Source organism: Pseudophryne corroboree, chromosome 2 (assembly GCF_028390025.1).
Source record: "Pseudophryne corroboree isolate aPseCor3 chromosome 2, aPseCor3.hap2, whole genome shotgun sequence".
In the NCBI taxonomy this organism is placed as follows: Eukaryota; Metazoa; Chordata; class Amphibia; order Anura; family Myobatrachidae; genus Pseudophryne; species Pseudophryne corroboree.
The window spans coordinates 857553154-857570930 of record NC_086445.1 but is presented as its reverse complement, the minus strand read 5'-3'; the positions used below and the strand labels follow the sequence as shown (position 1 = coordinate 857570930).

The 17777-nt window shown below is 45.8% G+C and overlaps 1 protein-coding gene across 2 annotated transcripts in view; it reads left to right on the top strand.

Annotated features, from left to right (window-relative positions):
- Nucleotides 1–17777, top strand: part of P2RX5 (purinergic receptor P2X 5) — a 332606-nt gene that overhangs the window by 210420 nt on the left and 104409 nt on the right. For both annotated transcript variants that reach the window (XM_063955830.1, XM_063955831.1), the window contains exons 4-5: nucleotides 1913–1988; nucleotides 11394–11493. In XM_063955830.1, the coding sequence (XP_063811900.1) occupies nucleotides 1913–1988; nucleotides 11394–11493 (176 nt within the window). The remainder of the gene's footprint in view (nucleotides 1–1912; nucleotides 1989–11393; nucleotides 11494–17777) is intronic.

The window sequence follows — 17777 nt, the reverse complement described above, 5'->3', positions numbered from 1 at the left end:
AATGGGCATTACGGTGTGTGGCATAATGTATCACGGACATTGCGGTGTGTGTCATAATGTTTCAGGCATTACGGTGTGTTGTATACTATATCACGGGCATTGTGGTATGTGGTATAATGTCTCAGGATCATTGTGGTGTGTGTCATACCGTGTCACAGACATTGTATGTGCTATAATGTATCAGGGGCATTGCAGTGTGTAGCATAATGTATAACGGGCAATGCGGCGCACGCATTTTTCTACCTTTGCTAGTGCCAATTACGGGGTGTATGGGGGGGGGGCGCCGAAGGATTTTTTGGCTTGGGGAGAAAAATTTCTAGTTACGCCACTGGTCACAATGACTCATTGTATGTCATGCCGCAGCCGCACACCAGCGCTCCCGTGACCCGCCCGTCATAAGGAACGATTCTGGACACCCGCACACGAAGGAGGGAGGAGGGTCCGTCCCTCCCTCATATACAAACAGGTCACAGTCTCTCAGTGAAGGAGAGAGCCGCAGCAGCGCTTTGTTACTGGTGGAGGCGCTGCTGCTGCTGCTCCTCTGCTTCACTATAGGCTGTCTCTGAGAACAGCCTATAGGGAAGCAGAGGGGCAGCGGCAGCAGCGCCTCCACCAGTAACACAGCGCTGCTGCGGCTCCCTCCTTCACCTCCCTCCTCCTTCTTCTCTACTGCCCGGGAAGCTGCACCGAGGAGCCTGAGCCAACAGAGAGGGTAAGTATATCTTTCTTTCTTTCTTTCTTTCTTTCTTTCTTTCTTTCTTTCTTTCTTTCTTTCTTTCTCTTTCTTTTTTTATTTGTTGGGACTGCCTGCCGCAATGTGTAAAAAGGGGGGACTGCCTGCCGCTATGTATAAAAATGGGGAATCTGCATGCCGCAATGTAAAAATGGGGAATCTGCCTGCCGCAATGTAAAAATGGGGAATCTGCCTGCCGCAATGTAAAAATGGGGAATCTGCCTGCCGCAATGTAAAAATGGGGAATCTGCCTGCCGCAATGTGTAAAAATGGGGAATCTGCCTGCCGCAATGTGTAAAAATGGGGAATCTGCCTGCCGCAATGTGTAAAAATGGGGAATCTGCCTGCCGCTATGTATAAAAATGGGGAATCTGCCTGCCGCTATGTATAAAAATGGGGAATCTGCCTGCCGCTATGTATAAAAATGGGGAATCTGCCTGCCGCTATGTGTAAAAAGGTAGAATCTGCCTGCCGTAATGTGTAAAAAGGGCACGCTATCTGCCGTTATGTGTAAAAGTGTATGGTGTCTGCCGTAATGTGTAAAATGGGGACGCTGTTTGTCGTAATGTGTAAAATGGGGACGCTGTCTGCCGTAATGTGTAAAAAGTGCACGCTGTCTGCCGCTATGTGTAACGAGGGCACGCTGTCTGCCGCTATGTGTAACGAGGGCACGCTGTCTGCCATTGTGTAAAAAGTGTATGCTGTCTGCCGCTATGTGTAACGAGGGCACGCTGTCTGCCGTTATGTGTAAAAAGTGCACACTGTCTGCCGTTATGTGTAAAAAGGCGAATCTGTTCGCTGTAAGGAGTAAAAGGGTCTCTACCTGGTGTAGTGGTGCTACTGTGCGGCGTAATTTGAAGAATGGAGACTACTGTGCACCGTTTTATGAATTGGTATTATTTTGTGGACACACCCCTTCCCCACGAAGCCACGCCACTATGTATTTTTGCGCGCGCCTACGGCGCGCACTGCCCATGGGGTGGACTTGGATGGGATGGGATGGGGGGGGGGGGGCCCAAAGCATTTTGTTGCACCTGGGCCCACCGCTTGCTTGTTCCGCCACTGCACAGATGTGGTATAAGAAATAGCCCTTAATCTAGAAGAAAATCCCCTGAACGCTGCGTAGGAACTGCACTAAGTAACTTCATTAAATCACTTTCTGTATTTGTATTTCTGCAGAGTTTTGGAATCCCTGATGCAGTGTGTTTAAAGAACAGTGACTGTCCGGAGGGTGAACCAGTCATTGCCGGCAATGGTATAACCTGATCATATTTATAGACCTCTTTATAATGTGCTGGCATTGTCTCCTGTTCATTGCATAAATGACATTGCTTAAAGTAGAAAAGCCATAAATCTGTAGAGGACATTGCATACATTAATTGAAGGTGAAGCAGAGAATGTGACATAATAAAGTATAGCATGAAAAGGAACATATCCCCAAATTGTATACTTGAGCCACTTACACTGACTATAACTCACAGTAGAGATAGTTACTATCATATCAGCCTATGAATAGATACAGAACATCCTGTTGTCATTTTGTATTTATATTCTATAAGTATCTTGGTTTTGCAGCTGAATAAATAAATATTGGTGTATTCTATCAATCAAATGTGAAATGCAGAAATAGCAACCAAACTAGACTTGATCAGTGGAGGTGTTGCCATAGCAACCAATCCGATTCTACCTATCACTTTTTATAGCCTGTACTACATAAATGATAGAATGACAGCTACAATACGATTGGTTACCATAGGTAACGTCTTCCCTGTCCTGATTAGAAGTTTTGATTAATCCCTCTCTGAATCTGGAGTTTTTAAAGCAGCATTCCTACACACTCTTACCATTTTCAGTTACCTGCTCCCTACGCTCTGTATCGCTGTACACTGATAGAGTTCTCCCAGGCTCCTCTATTTCTGTATTACAGCCTCTAAAAAAAATCTATATTAGTTTACCACTGTAACATGTGTATAGATGGGGATTAGCTGTGATGCATACTTTGCTCATCTCCTCTCAGGGAGAAGCCCAGGGAGGAGATGCAGCTGACAGCTTTGGGGAAGGGGGGTACAGAGCTTTCGCATCACAAGGCCCAGTCCCCATTACGGAAACAATTCTGTGTTTTGCGGGTCCATGGGGTGGGAGTGCAGCTAATATGATGCGATTCACGTCATTTAGCTCCACACCACAATGGGTTGATATTCCCCCCATTATCACACCACTAGGACTTAACACTTAAGGACTTAAGATTAACACTGCACTAGGAAGTGGGTGGGATGCGGGAGATTTGACTACTCTTCAGAAACCTGGGTTCTACCACAATTTCCGGGAGACTAGGCAAGTATGCCATAAGGACCAATGAGAAGTTGCATTGTGTGTGGCTTTTTATTGATCTTCTTACACATCCCTTCCTGCTTCCATGATCTAAAGCTTCAAAGAGCTTTCAACCGGGGTTACAACATGTAGAATGATGGAGCCCCAGAAGTAATGACTGCATAGAGGATCCCATGGGGGACTATAGAGACACACTTTTCTATGTACCTGGTAGTGCAGCTTTATGGAAATGTTCTTTCAGCAAATATTTTCTATTTATACTCCATTTCTGCCCTTAAGGTAGGTACACACTTGCCGATAAAGTAAACAACGTTGCTAATTTTGCCCTTCCTGAGCGACGTTGTTTACCATATCGACTAGTGTATACGCTGCCGAACAACAAGCAATGCGTGGCCCCATGGGTCGTTAACAACCCTTGCTGACGGTCGTGCATGCAACTCAATTTGAACTGTCATCCCAAAACTGCATGCACAGCCCGGCCGTGGCATGACATCACTGAGCGATATCGTTTTTATATCGCTCAGTGTGTATGCATTGCCGATGACCGCTCTTGCAGGGAAGGGAACACACACAACAGCAGCATCAGATCAATCGCATGTAGCATGTGTGCTTCAGATACAGTGCATCGGGAAAGTATTCCCAGCGCTTCACTTTTTCCACATTTTGTTATGTTACTGCCTTTTTCCAAAATGGAATAAATTAATTTTTTCCCTCAAAAATTCTAGACACCATGATAACAATGTGAAAAAAGTTTTGCAAATTTATTAAAAATAAAAAATGAAGAAATCACATGTACATAAGTATTCACAGCCTTTGCCATGAAGCTCAAAATTGAGCTCAGGTGCATCCTGTTTCCACTGATAATCCTTGAGATGTACCTACAGCTTAGTAAATTCAGTTGATTGGACATAATTTGGAAAGGCACACACCTGTCTATATAAGGTCCCACACTTGACAGTGCATTTCTGAACACAAACCAAGCATAAAGTCAAAGGAATTGCCTGTAGACCTCCGAAACAGGATTGTCTAGAGGCACAAATTTGGGGAATGTTACAAAAAAATATCTGCTGCTTTGAAGGTCCCAATGAGCACAGTGGCCTCCATCATCCATAAATGGAAGAAGTTCGGAACCACCAGGACTCTTCCTTGAGCTGGCCGGCCGTCTAAACTGAGCAATCGGGGGTGAAGGGCCCTAGTCAGGGAGGTGACCAAGAACCCGATGGTCACGCTGTCAGAGCTACAGCATTCCTCTGTGGAGAGAGAACCTTTCAGAAGGACAACCATCTCTGCAGCAATCCCCCAATCAGGCCTGTATGGTAGAGTGGCCAGACGGAAGCCACTCCTTAGTAAAAAGCACATGGGAGCCCACCTGGAGTTTGCCAAAATGCATCTGAAGGACTCTCAGATCATGAGAAACCAAATTTTCTGGTCTGATGAGACAAAGATTGAACTCTTTGGCGTGAATGCCAGGCGTTATGTTTGGAGGAAACCAGGAACCGCTCATCACCAGGCCAATGCCATCCCTATAGTGAAGCATGGTGGTGGCAGCATTATGCTGTGGGGATGTTTTTCAGTGGCAGGAACTGGGAGACTAGTCAGGATAGAGGAAAAGATGAATGCAGCAATGTACAGCGATATCCTGGATGAAAACCTGCTCCAGAGCTCTCTTGACCTCAGACTGGGGTGATGGTTCATCTTTCAGCAGGACAACAACCCTAAGCACACAGCCAAGATATCAAAGGAGTAACTTCAGAACAACTCTGTGAATGTCCTTGAGTGGCCCAGCCAGAGCCCAGACTTGAATCCAATTGAACATCTCAGGAGAGATCTGAAAATGGCTGTGCACCGACGCTTCCCATCCAACCTGATGGAGCTTGAGAGGTGCTGCAAAGAGGAATGGGAAAACTGCCCAAAGATAGGTGTGCCAAGCTTGTTGCATCATATTCAAAAAGACTTGAGGCTGTAATTGCTGCCAAAGGTGCATTAACAAAGTATTGAGTAAAGGCTTTGAATACTTACAGTATGTACATGTGATTTCTTAGTTTTTTTCTTTTTAATAAATTAGCAATAATGTGGGACCGCGCATCGTTCCTCGTTGCTGCCTCCACACTGAAAGATATGAATGGTATCTCGTTCATTAATGAACAAGGGGAGTCATTCTGAGTTGTTCGCTCGTTGCCGATTTTCGCTATACTGCGATTAGTCGCTTACTGCGCATGCGCAAGGTTCGCAGAGCGCATGCGCTTAGTTATTTTACACAAAAGTTAGGTATTTTACTCACGGCATAACAAAGCTTTTTCTTGGCTGTGCTGATCGTAGTGTGATTGACAGGAAGTGGGTGTTTCTGGGCGGAAACTGCCCATTTTATGGGAGTGTGCAGAAAAACGCAGGCGTTCGAGTTGCAAAACGCAGGAGTGGCTGGAGAAACGGGGGAGTGGTTGGGCGAACGCTGGGTGTGTTTGTGACGTCAAACCAGAAAAGAAAAGGACTGAGCTGGTTGCAATGGCTGAGTAAGTCTGGAGCTACTCAGAAACTGCGGGGTAATCGTTACGAGAAAATTAGCGAAGCTTTCGTTAGCAATTCTGCTATGCTAAGATACACTCCCAGTAGGCGGCGGCTTAGCGTGTGCAATGCTGCTAAAAGCAGCTAGCGAGCGAACAACTCAGAATCACCCCCAAGATCATTCATATGTTTTACTAATATCGCCCAGTGTGTAGGGCCTATTACATTGTGCAGGTGGAAGAGCAGGTGATCGGTGTTACATTGTGCAGCTTGCTGTACTCAATGCTTCTAATGCAGGTTCCTATCAGAAACACAGCAGGGAGAGGACCATGCTGCTATGATGACTGCAGGAGGAAGAGCAGGAAACAGGCCATACATTGTGCAGCTTGCTGTATTCAGTGTTTCAGGAACAGGTGGCTGTCAGAAAGACAGGAGGGAAAGGATCTTGCCACGCTGGAGCCAAGTATAAATATCCATAAACTGCTCCTGTATTAATAAATATTGGTTATTGTATCTTTTATGTTTCTATACAAAGTAATTTTAGTGGTTACATATTTTTTGGTGTAAATATTTCTTATCAGCAAATTATATACAGTCACCTAGTTCAATTAATTTTTCTTTTTAGACTTCAACTTTAATGTTTGAGTTAGAATTTGTAGAAAATGTTTGCACCAATGGCAGTAAATTGCAGGAAGCTGTGTAAGAAGAGTAGCAGAGAAGCAGGTTAGGCTTCCCGTCACTTTTCAGTAAGAACAACTAGACTAATATTAATCATTATTAATACATAGAGTCATTATTTTGTAGCTCTGTAAAGTTTGTTAGATTGCTTATAGTGTCTTACGCATACATACTAACATTTACAAATTGCCCATATTTTCAACAGAGCCCTAATTATGAGAGTTTACATGAAGGTGTTCAAAAGACACATAACTTATTTTAGGCTGTCACTGTGGACTAAGGGTCAGTAACAGACCATAAAAAGTACACCGTAAAGAATATAAGTGAATCCCAATTGGGCACTCTAAGCAGCCAGACAAATCCCTTCCTTTTAAGAAGGTTTTCCTATACCCCTCCCCAATTCAATGCACCAAACAAAAGATCAAGGTGGGACTTAACTGGCGCTTTATCAAATCATGTTCGTCTTCCCTGTAGAAAAACCTATTTCCAGATCGTAAGTGTTTCACTCCGGAGGTTCACATAAAATAGGGGCAAGAAATTATCACATATAGTGAAGTTCAATTTAATACAGTTAAAACATAGACATTTATTATAAAATCTCATTCCATGCAGATGTGTATCCCACACCATTGCGTATTCCGCTCAGTAAAAGGCAGTGGTTCCCTCAGGCTAAAGCAATTACCAGCTATTCCAGAACTGTGAACATAGTTCTAAAAGCGCAGTGGTGTGTAATACAGTCCCAGTCACTCCGACCACTCCTCCTGTCGCTGGTCCTGCCTGCCGCCGAATGGGTTGTCCACCTGCGGCACCGACGCGTTTCAGTCTCATGCTAGAATTATTTTCAAGTGTGTGGAGTCCTAGCGGTGTCTGTGGGTTTTAAACCACAGCTGTCCAATCCAGGAAGCAGGGGCGCAGCTGACCTCTATACATTCATTATCTAAAAGTCCGTGGTCAGTTGCTGCGCTACCCGTACTTCTGGCCGTTACCATAGTCACTACAACAGCATCTCACTACTTCCGTATTGGAGCGGTTGTCATGGAGACGCGGTCTTTCCCTCTTCCGTCACTTCTGGTTATCGTGATCGTACTGAAGTCCCAGTTACTCTCTAATTTTATGTAATCTTATTGCTTCCATTAGTTACTTTGTATACTCCATTGGATTTTTGTCTTTAAAGGAGTTTTAAATATGTTGAAGATCTGCCCCGTCACGTCACTTCCGGTGACATTGTGAGTAATTGGTTTCCAAAGTGCTTTATGCTTCTAACAGGCCTTTCTACAAATGAAAAACAATGAAAGTATATATAATAAAAGCAATTAAAATATAATTGAAGTTGATTTCTATATCTAAATGATTATAATCTTAAACTTTACTGCATAGTAATTGATTAAATAAACAAACAAATAAATACCCTATATAGTAAATCGGGCTTGGGTGAAGGCATTTGTAAAAAATCTTTCTAACAGAATACCACTGGATATAAATTAGTCTGCCAATGGAAATAAAAAAGCATGGGGATATAAATAAGATAAATATACGGGTTTCATGTATAATATTTCTCATAAAAACCATTTCATTTCAAAGTCTATATTCAACCGCCCAGGTTGCAAAGTGCCCAATTCATAGATGGTTTTCATTTCTATTTTGGCTAATTGGCTAGAAATATCTTTTTGACACCAATTGTCCTTCACGTGTTTTAAACCACAGAACCTCCTAATAGCAGAGCTGTTGCTCTGATGGCATCTTCTAAAGTGCTCTGATAGTGCATGCGTAATTAAACCTTTCTTAAAGTTACGGAGATGCTCTCCAATACGCACTTTCAACGGTCTTTATGTTCTGCCTATATACCATAGGCCGCATTTACATTCTATGCCATAAATGACATTACTGGTGTTACAGGTCACAAAGTCCCGTATTCTGAATGTATTCTGGTTAATTGTTACCTCAGATAGTTTTTTCCCACTTCCTTGTATGTTTTTGTAGCCTATGCATTAACCACATCACATTATCCCCAAAGAAACCAATGACTACTGTGAAATCTAAAGGTTTCTTTCTCTTACGTCCTAGAGGATGCTGGGGACTCCAAAAGGACCATGGGGTATAGACGGATCCGCAGGAACCTGGGCACACTATAAAGACTTAAACTGGGTGTGAACTGGCTCCTCCCTCTATGCCCCTCCTCCAGACCTCAGTTAGACTTTGTGCCCAGGAGTGATGGGACACACACTAGGGGAGCTCTCCTGAGTTTCTCTAAAAAGACTTTATGTTAGGTTTTTTATTTTCAGGAAGACCTGCTGGCAACAGGCTCCCTGCATCGTGGGACTGAGGGGAGAGAAGCAGGACCTACTTCTTAGTTCAAAGGCTCTGCTTCTTGGCTACTGGACACCATTAGCTCCAGAAGGTTCGATCACTTGGTGCGCCTAGCTGCTTGTTCCCGGAGCCACGCTGTCACCCCCCTCACAGAAGCCAGAAGAAAGAAGCCAGGTGAGTGTTGGTAGAAAAGAAGACTTCAGTGACGGCAGAAGACTTCAGTAACGGAGGTAACATGCAGTGGTCAGGCTGCCCTCCATGCTCCCACACACCAACGCACTCAGAGGGTGCAGGGCGCTGGGGGGGGAGCGCCCTGGGCGGCATGTTGCTGAGGTTGCCAGCGAAGCCCTTACTGCTCTCAACCATGGCACAGGAAGGTTATGGAGTAGCCTGGATGCAGGCAGTAATTTCATGTGGGCTGCACCAGCTGATTAACAGGGTCCAGGAACAAGAAACCGAACAGAGGAACCAGAGGGTCACAATGTATTTGTGGACTTTGGCCCTCAGTCAGCATCAGTTGCAGTTTTGCTAAATTAGTAAAACTGCAACTGCTTGTGATCGCATGCTGGGGGCCTGCTGAATTAGGAAAGCCCCCCTGCCTGCACAGCCTTGCTATGAAGGCAGTCGGGCCACCACCATTTTTCGCGTCGCAGTGGCTGTGTGTGACGTCATGCGGCCACCCCAAACCTATTCCCATTTTTACCTCCACACCCCCCTCCCCCGCATCACTGGACCTGACTGCCCCACGAATGCCTCTGCCAGTCAATCAGGCAGAGATTTTCGCATCAATGAGATGCGATTGTTTTGGCCGGCCCTCTCACATGCAGAACGGAACCTGCACAGGTACACTGACCCCGTTTTCAGCATAATGCGTTCACATCGCATTCACAAACAAAGCTGAATAAGGCCTTTTGTCACTTTACTGGTGAGTTGTGGTGCAAATTGGGGAGTGATTAGCTTTGTGTTGGTATGCATCTTCTGAGGCATTCTACTGCGAATGATAGCATATTCAAATGTGACTTGTGAAGCAACTTCCCATATGAAAGCACCGAAATCACCACAAACCACACACACCACAATGCGACTAAATACACTATCGGAAAACAAAGATGCAAGTGAAAACTCTTGTTAGTAAATGTGCTTTTTTTTCCTGACGACTAGCGGAGAGTAAGGGGAATCTGTTAAATCGTCCAAAATCGATTCTTAGTAAATTCCACTTCCCCTCCTACTTGCATTCTTTAATTCTATCCTCCAAGGTAATAAAATTGAAAGAGACAACACATGGGCAGATATTTTTGCTATTCTTAAAAAAGGGCATGATCTTACGTTATGCACAAATTTTAGACAGACTAGTAAAAATGACGGAACAACATAACAGTAATATCAGCGCCAGTGGCTGTGCGTGCCCGAACAGAGAATCACTTGAATTGTTCCATCAGGCATCATCTAGTGGCCACTGGCTTACAAAACACTTGAATTCTCCATATAGAGGTGAGGAGGAGCGTCAGCCTTTATTATATAGCATATTTCTCCTCAATGTTCTGCATGTGTGTTATTGAGAAGAAGCCATGCCAGTGGGCCTTGAGTCAAAGAAAGCCAGGAGGCCATGAATATACCTACAAGAGGCAGGGAGAACTTTGAGACTTTGCAAGGCAGACTAGCTTCCCTGTTGGATAGGGAGTTTAGCCATGAGCTAGTGCCTTGAATGGGGACTAGGTTGTTTTGTGTTGTTGTTTATACTTGTTATGCACACCAGTGCCAGCAGGAATGTACTGGTGTCTGAACGGTGAGGGATGCAAAATAAATGAACTCACAGACAGACTGGGGAATATGACATTACATACACAGAAGGTGATAGGGTAACAAAATAAACACAAAGTGAACAGAGAAGCCCAAAGGCTAAGAAACTGGGTGTCTCCCTAGTATTAGGAATGCTCAGATGGAAAGAAGCGAGATGTAGTGATTTAATACGTAGAGAACCCGAAATGCTGTTGCTAAGGGCAACAGCAAAACCCTAAAGGGTTACCAACGGGTGTGGCAGTAAACTCCTTGGTCAGAGATGGAATAATAGACACAAGGAGAGTCTCCACAATCCTAGTCCTCACTTGCAGTGCACTGGTTCAGCTTACTGCCACTAAACTGCACCTGAACACCTTGCACAGTGAGAAAGGATTTTGGCAGGCAAGTCTGAGAATAAAGCCGCAAACTTGCTAGGTTCACAGAGTAGCAAAAGAACCCCAGCAGGTTAAACGACTGACTCCAGTCTTACTGCTAGGTCTGGATTGGCAGAGTGTAATACCAAATCCCAAGGCCTATTTGCAGTAAGCAACAAACAAATACAAAATTTACACAGTACTAGCTAGCTTTCAGGAACTGACTAACCAACAAAGATTCAGCAGCATCTACCTAACCTGAGAAGAGGGTTTATATAGCAGGTGCTGTCCACGCCCCACTCAGACCTCACAGACTGTGAGCACAAAAACCAGCACCGGATCCCCTGCCGTGCACAGAGCCTGTAACCACTGCACAGTAAAAGACCCGAACCGGAGTATCAGCTACGCTCAGGTTACTCCGCTAGCACTTGTCTCCCGGTTGCCATGACGACGTGGCAGCACAGAGCAGGAGACCCTAACAATACTGAATGCTGACAATAAAGTTCCATTAGTTTCTATTGAACTTGAAAAGCTGTTTGTTGATCTTTCTTGATTCAAGTACCTAAAACACTGCCCCATTAAGCACTCTACCACACTAATTACCCGAGATTTATTACTATATATTTATGGAACAAAATAAATGAGAAATACTTCAAATACAGTCTTGCATGACACATGTATGTTTATAGGGGTGAAGACTGGACGCTGCTTGAAGACAGGTGCTATAAACACAACAGGAACGTGTGAAATATTTGCATGGTGTCCACTGGAGAAGAAGCAGAAGCCAGAGTAAGACCCATTTATCATGCAGTGATATTTACAGTAACTACCAAAGTGTTTTACGTTTATTGTAGCTTTACTAGTTGTCAGGTTTGGTAAATGTCGGCGGTTTTGGCCGATGGATTTTAATGGGTAATAGTAATTATTGTTAAATCATCAGTGGCTTTGTAAACTCAATGTTTAGTAAATCTACAGTACCCATTAGAATCAAGTATCACTGTACAAAATAGACATTTCCAATATACAGGGTGGCCCAAAAGTAGGTACAGTATACAGTAATGATCTTTTATTATTCTTTTTTTGTTGTTGCAGATTTGGAATGATGACAGGGAATCTAAAGGGGCCCACGCACGGTGCAATATATCTACCGATATAGACTATATAGTCCATATCAGTAGAAAACACAGTGCATATCGCACCATGTGGAAACACCTTGCAATGTCAATGCCCGGCCCCATGAGGTCGGCATCATAAGGAAAAACAGAGTGTTCAGGTAGGGCCAATATTGACTGTATCGGAGGTTCATGCCGGCCACAATATAGTCAATATCGGCGATTGCCCTGCATCGCACTGTGAGTAGGCAGCTAAAGCGAAGGAAAGTCAGATGATAGGTCGACAGTCAATAGGTAGACACCATATTGTCAACATGAGTTTTGTTTTTTTACTGTTTAGGACTTTATCATCCATGTGGTCTACAATTTAGAATTGTACCTGTGGCGAGCAAAGAGCAGCAGAGCGAGGCACCTTGCCTGAAGCATAGTGAGTGAAGTGAGCCATGCGAGGGGGCGCAGTACACTATTTGGGGGTCCATGTGCTCATATCTACAAATTGACACAAAACCTCTAAAAAACAACAACCTCATGTCGACCTTTTCATGTGTCAACCATTTCCATGTCGACCTTTTGCTCGTGTCGACATTCTGCATGTCGACCTTTTGGGGATGATCTAGACACTGTTGACCTTCTATCAACCTACAATACCACACCCTGAGTGAAGAACAAAGAAATACATTATGTGGTGTAAATATAGTATAAATATGGTAATATAAATATATAATATAATATAAACATAGTATAAACATATACTGTACATAACCATTTTTTGGGGCCACCCTGTATACACTTATATGTACATTTATCAATAGACATAAATCCCCATGACCAACAAATAGTGCTTTCGTCAGGGTTAGGGCTTCACCCTACACATCAAGGGGTTACCGTTGGCTTTGCAAGAATCATTCAGCTACAATACTTGTTCTGTTATTACCTTGGATAGCGATAATAGAATAATTATGAAATAATGCTTTCTTTATCATAAAGCATTTGTTTTGATGGTCAATACTTTTACACTATTTTCTCTGACGTCCTAGTGGATGCTGGGAACTCCGTAAGGACCATGGGGAATAGACGGGCTCCGCAGGAGACTGGGCACTCTAAAAGAAAGATTAGGTACTATCTGGTGTGCACTGGCTCCTCCCTCTATGCCCCTCCTCCAGACCTCAGTTAGATTTCTGTGCCCGGCCGAGCTGGATGCACACTAGGGGCTCTCCTGAGCTAGAAAGAAAGTGTATTTTAGGTTTTTTATTTTACAGTGAGACCTGCTGGCAACAGGCTCACTGCAACGAGGGACTAAGGGGAGAAGAAGCGAACCTACCTGCTTGCAGCTAGCTTGGGCTTCTTAGACTACTGGACACCATTAGCTCCAGAGGGATCGACCGCAGGACCCGTCCTTGGTGTTCGTTCCCGGAGCCGCGCCGCCGTACCCCTTACAGAGCCAGAAGCTAGAAGAGGTCCGGAAAAATCGGCGGCAGAAGACTTCAGTCTTCACCAAGGTAGCGCACAGCACTGCAGCTGTGCGCCATTGCTCCTCTTGTACACCTCACACTCCGGTCACTGATGGGTGCAGGGCGCTGGGGGGGGGGGGGGGGGGGCGCCCTGAGCAGCAATAATTAGACCTTGGCTGGCAAAATAATCACAATATATAGCCCCAGAGGCTATATATGTGATAAATACCCCTGCCAGATTCCATAAAAAAGCGGGAGAAAAGTCAGCCAAAAAAGGGGCGGAGCTATCTCCCTCAGCACACTGGCGCCATTTCTCCCTCACAGCTCCGCTGGAAGGAAGCTCTCTGGCTCTCCCCTGCAGTCTGCACTACAGAAGGGTAAAAAAGAGAGGGGGGCACTAAATTTAGGCGCAGTATATAATTTATAGCAGCTATAAGGGGATATAATTCAGTTAGTCCCTGTATTATATAGCGCTCTCGTGTGTGCTGGCATACTCTCTCTCTGTCTCCCCAAAGGGCTTTTTGTGGGGTCCTGTCCTCTGTCAGAGCATTCCCTGTGTGTGTGCGGTGTGTCGGTACGGCTGTGTCGACATGTTTGATGAGGAGGCTTATGTGGAGGCAGAGCAGATGCCTATAAATGTGATGTCACCCCCTGCGGGGCAGACACCTGAGTGGATGGACTTATGGAAGGAATTACATGCAAGTGTCGACTCCTTACATAAAAAATTTGACGACATGCCAAATGCGGGACAGCCGGCTTCTCAGCTCGTGCCTGCCCAGACGACTCAAAGGCCATCAGGGGCTCTAAAGCGCCCGCTACCTCAGATGGCAGACACAGATGTCGGCATGGATACTGATACCAGTGTCGACGACGAAGAGTCTAATTTAATGTCCACTAGGGCCATTCGTTGCATGATTGAGGCAATGAAAGAGGTATTACACATTTCTGATATAAACCCAGGTACCTCAAAAATGGGTATTATGTTTGGGGAGAAAAAACTACCAATAGTTTTTCCCCCATCTGAAGAATTAAATGAAGTGTGTGAAGAAGCGTGGGCTTCCCCCGATAAAAAATTGGTAATTTCTAAAAAGTTACTAATGACGTTCCCTTTCTCGCCAGAGGATAGGTCACGTTGGGAAACACCCCCTAGGGTGGATAAAGCGCTCACACGCTTGTCAGAAAAGGTGGCACTACTGTCTCCGGATACGGCCGCCCTAAAGGAGCCTGCTGATAGAAAGCAGGAGGCGATCCTGAAGTCTGTATATACACACTCAGGCATTTTACTGAGACCAGCGATTGCTTCAGCATGGATGTGCAGTGCTGCAGCTGCGTGGTCAGATTCCCTGTCGGAAAATATTGGCACCCTAGACAGGGACACTATTCTGCTAACCGTAGAGCATATAAAAGACTCTTATACATGAGAGATGCACAGAGGGAAATCTGCCGACTGGCATCTAAAATAAGTGCTCTGTCCATCTCTGCTAGGAGAGGATTATGGACTCGGCAGTGGACAGGGGATGCAGATTCGAAAAGGCACATGGAAGTTTTGCCTTATAAGGGTGAGGAGTTATTCGGGGATGGTCTCTCAGACCTAGTTTCCACAGCAACAACTGGGAAGTCAGCATTTTTGCCCCATGTCCCCTCACAGCCTAAGAAAGCGCCGTATTATCAGGTACAGTCCTTTCGACCCCAGAAAAACAGGCGGGGAAAAGGCGGGTCCTTTCTGTCCAGAGGCAGAGGTAGGGGAAAAAAGCTGCAACAAACAGCAGGTTCCCAGGAACAAAAGTCCTCCCCCGCTTCTTCCAAGTCCGCCGCATGACGGTGGGGCTCCACAGGCGGAGCCAGGTACGGTGGGGGGCCGCCTCTAAAATTTCAGCGATCAGTGCGCTCGCTCACAGGTGGATCCCTGGATCCTTCAAGTAGTATCTCAGTGGTACAAGCTGGAATTCGAGGCGCCTCCCCCTCGCCGTTTCCTCAAATCTGCCTTGCCGACAACTCCCTCGGGCAGGGAGGCTGTGCTACAGGCAATTCACAAGCTGTATTCCCAGCAGGTGATAGTCAAGGTGCCCCTACTTCAACAAGGACGGGGTTACTATTCCACACTGTTTGTGGTACCGAAACCGGACGGTTCGGTGAGACCCATTTTAAATTTGAAATCCTTGAACACATACATAAAAAAATTCAAGTTCAAGATGGAATCGCTCAGGGCGGTTATTGCAAGCCTGGACGAGGGGGATTACATGGTATCCCTGGACATCAAGGATGCTTACCTGCATGTCCCCATTTACCATCCTCACCAGGAGTACCTCAGATTTGTGGTACAGGATTGCCATTACCAATTCCAGACACTGCCGTTTGGACTGTCCACGGCACCGAGGGTGTTTACCATGGTAATGGCAGAAATTATGATACTCCTTCGAAAAAAAGGGAGTTTTACTTGTCCCGTACTTGGACGATCTCCTTATAAAGGCGAGGTCCAAGGAGCAGTTGTTGGTCGGAGTAGCACTATCTCGGGAGGTGCTACAACAGCACGGATGGATTCTAAACATTCCAAAGTCACAGCTGGTTCCTTCCACACGCCTACTGTTCCTGGGGATGGTTCTGGACACAGATCAGAAAAAAGTGTTTCTCCCGCAGGAGAAAGCCAAGGAGCTGTCATCTCTAGTCAGAGACCTCCTGAAACCAAAACAGGTATTGGTGCATCACTGCACGCGAGTCCTCGGAAAAATGGTAGCTTCATACGAAGCAATTCCATTCGGCAGGTTCCATGCAAGAACCTTTCAGTGGGACCTCTTGGACAAGTGGTCGGGATCGCATCTTCAGATGCATCGGCTGATAACCCTGTCTCCAAGGACCAGGGTGTCTCTGCTGTGGTGGCTGCAGAGTGCTCATCTTCTAGAGGGCCGCAGATTCGGCATACAGGACTGGGTCCTGGTGACCACGGATGCCAGCCTTCGAGGCTGGGGGGCAGTCACACAGGGAAGAAATTTCCAAGGACTTTGGTCAAGTCAGGAGTCGTCCCTACACATAAATATTCTGGAACTGAGGGCCATTTACAATGCCCTAAGTCAGGCAAGGCCCCTGCTTCAAAACCAGCCGGTACTGATCCAATCAGACAACATCACGGCAGTCGCCCATGTAAACCGACAGGGCGGCACAAGAAGCAGGATGGCGATGGCAGAAGCCACAAGGATTCTCCGATGGGCGGAAAATCACGTCTTAGCACTGTCAGCAGTGTTCATTCCAGGAGTGGACAACTGGGAGGCAGACTTCCTCAGCAGACACGACCTACACTCGGGAGAGTGGGGACTTCATCCAGAAGTCTTCCAACTGTTGGTAAACCGTTGGGAAAGGCCACAGGTGGACATGATGGCGTCCCGCCTCAACAAAAAGCTAAAGAGATATTGCGACAGGTCAAGGGACCCTCAGGCGATAGCTGTGGACGCTCTAGTGACACCGTGGGTGTACCAGTCGGTTTATGTGTTCCCTCCTCTGCCTCTCATACCAAAGGTACTGAGAATAATAAGAAGGCGAGGAGTAAGAACGATACTCGTGGTTCCGGATTGGCCAAGAAGAGCTTGGTACCCAGAACTTCAAGAAATGATATCAGAGGACCCATGGCCTCTACCGCTCAGACAGGATCTGCTACAGCAGGGGCCCTGTCTGTTCCAAGACTTACCGCGGCTGCGTTTGACGGCATGGCGGTTGAATTCCGGATCCTAAAGGAAAAGGGCATTCCGGAGGAAGTCATTCCTACGCTGATAAAAGCTAGGAAAGAAGTAACCGCAAACCATTATCACCGTATTTGGCGAAAATATGTTGCGTGGTGTGAGGCCAGGAAGGCCCCTACTGAGGAATTTCAGCTGGGTCGTTTTCTGCACTTCCTACAGTCGGGAGTGACTATGGGCCTAAAATTGGGTTCCATTAAGGTCCAGATTTTGGCTCTGTCGATTTTCCTCCAGAAAGAACTGGCTTCACTGCCTGAAGTTCAGACATTTGTAAAGGGTGAGCTACATATTCAGCCCCCTTTTGTGCCTCCTGTGGCACCTTGGGATCTCAATGTGGTGTTGAGTTTCCTGAAATCACATTGGTTTGAGCCACTTAAAACTGTGGATCTGAAATATCTCACGTGGAAAGTGGTCATGTTATTGGCCTTGGCTTCGGCCAGGCGTGTGTCAGAATTGGCGGCTTTGTCATGTAAAAGCCCTTATCTGATTTTCCATATGGATAGGGCAGAATTGAGGACTCGTCCCCAGTTTCTCCCTAAGGTGGTATCAGCTTTTCACTTGAACCAACCTATTGTAGTGCCTGCGGCTACTAGGGACTTGGAAGATTCCATGTTACTGGACGTAGTCAGGGCCTTGAAATTTATGTTTCCAGGACGGCTGGAGTCAGGAAAACTGACTCGCTTTTTATCCTGTATGCACCCAACAAACTAGGTGCTCCTGCTTCTAAGCAGACTATTGCTCGCTGGATTTGTAGCACAATTCAGCTGGCGCATTCTGCGGCT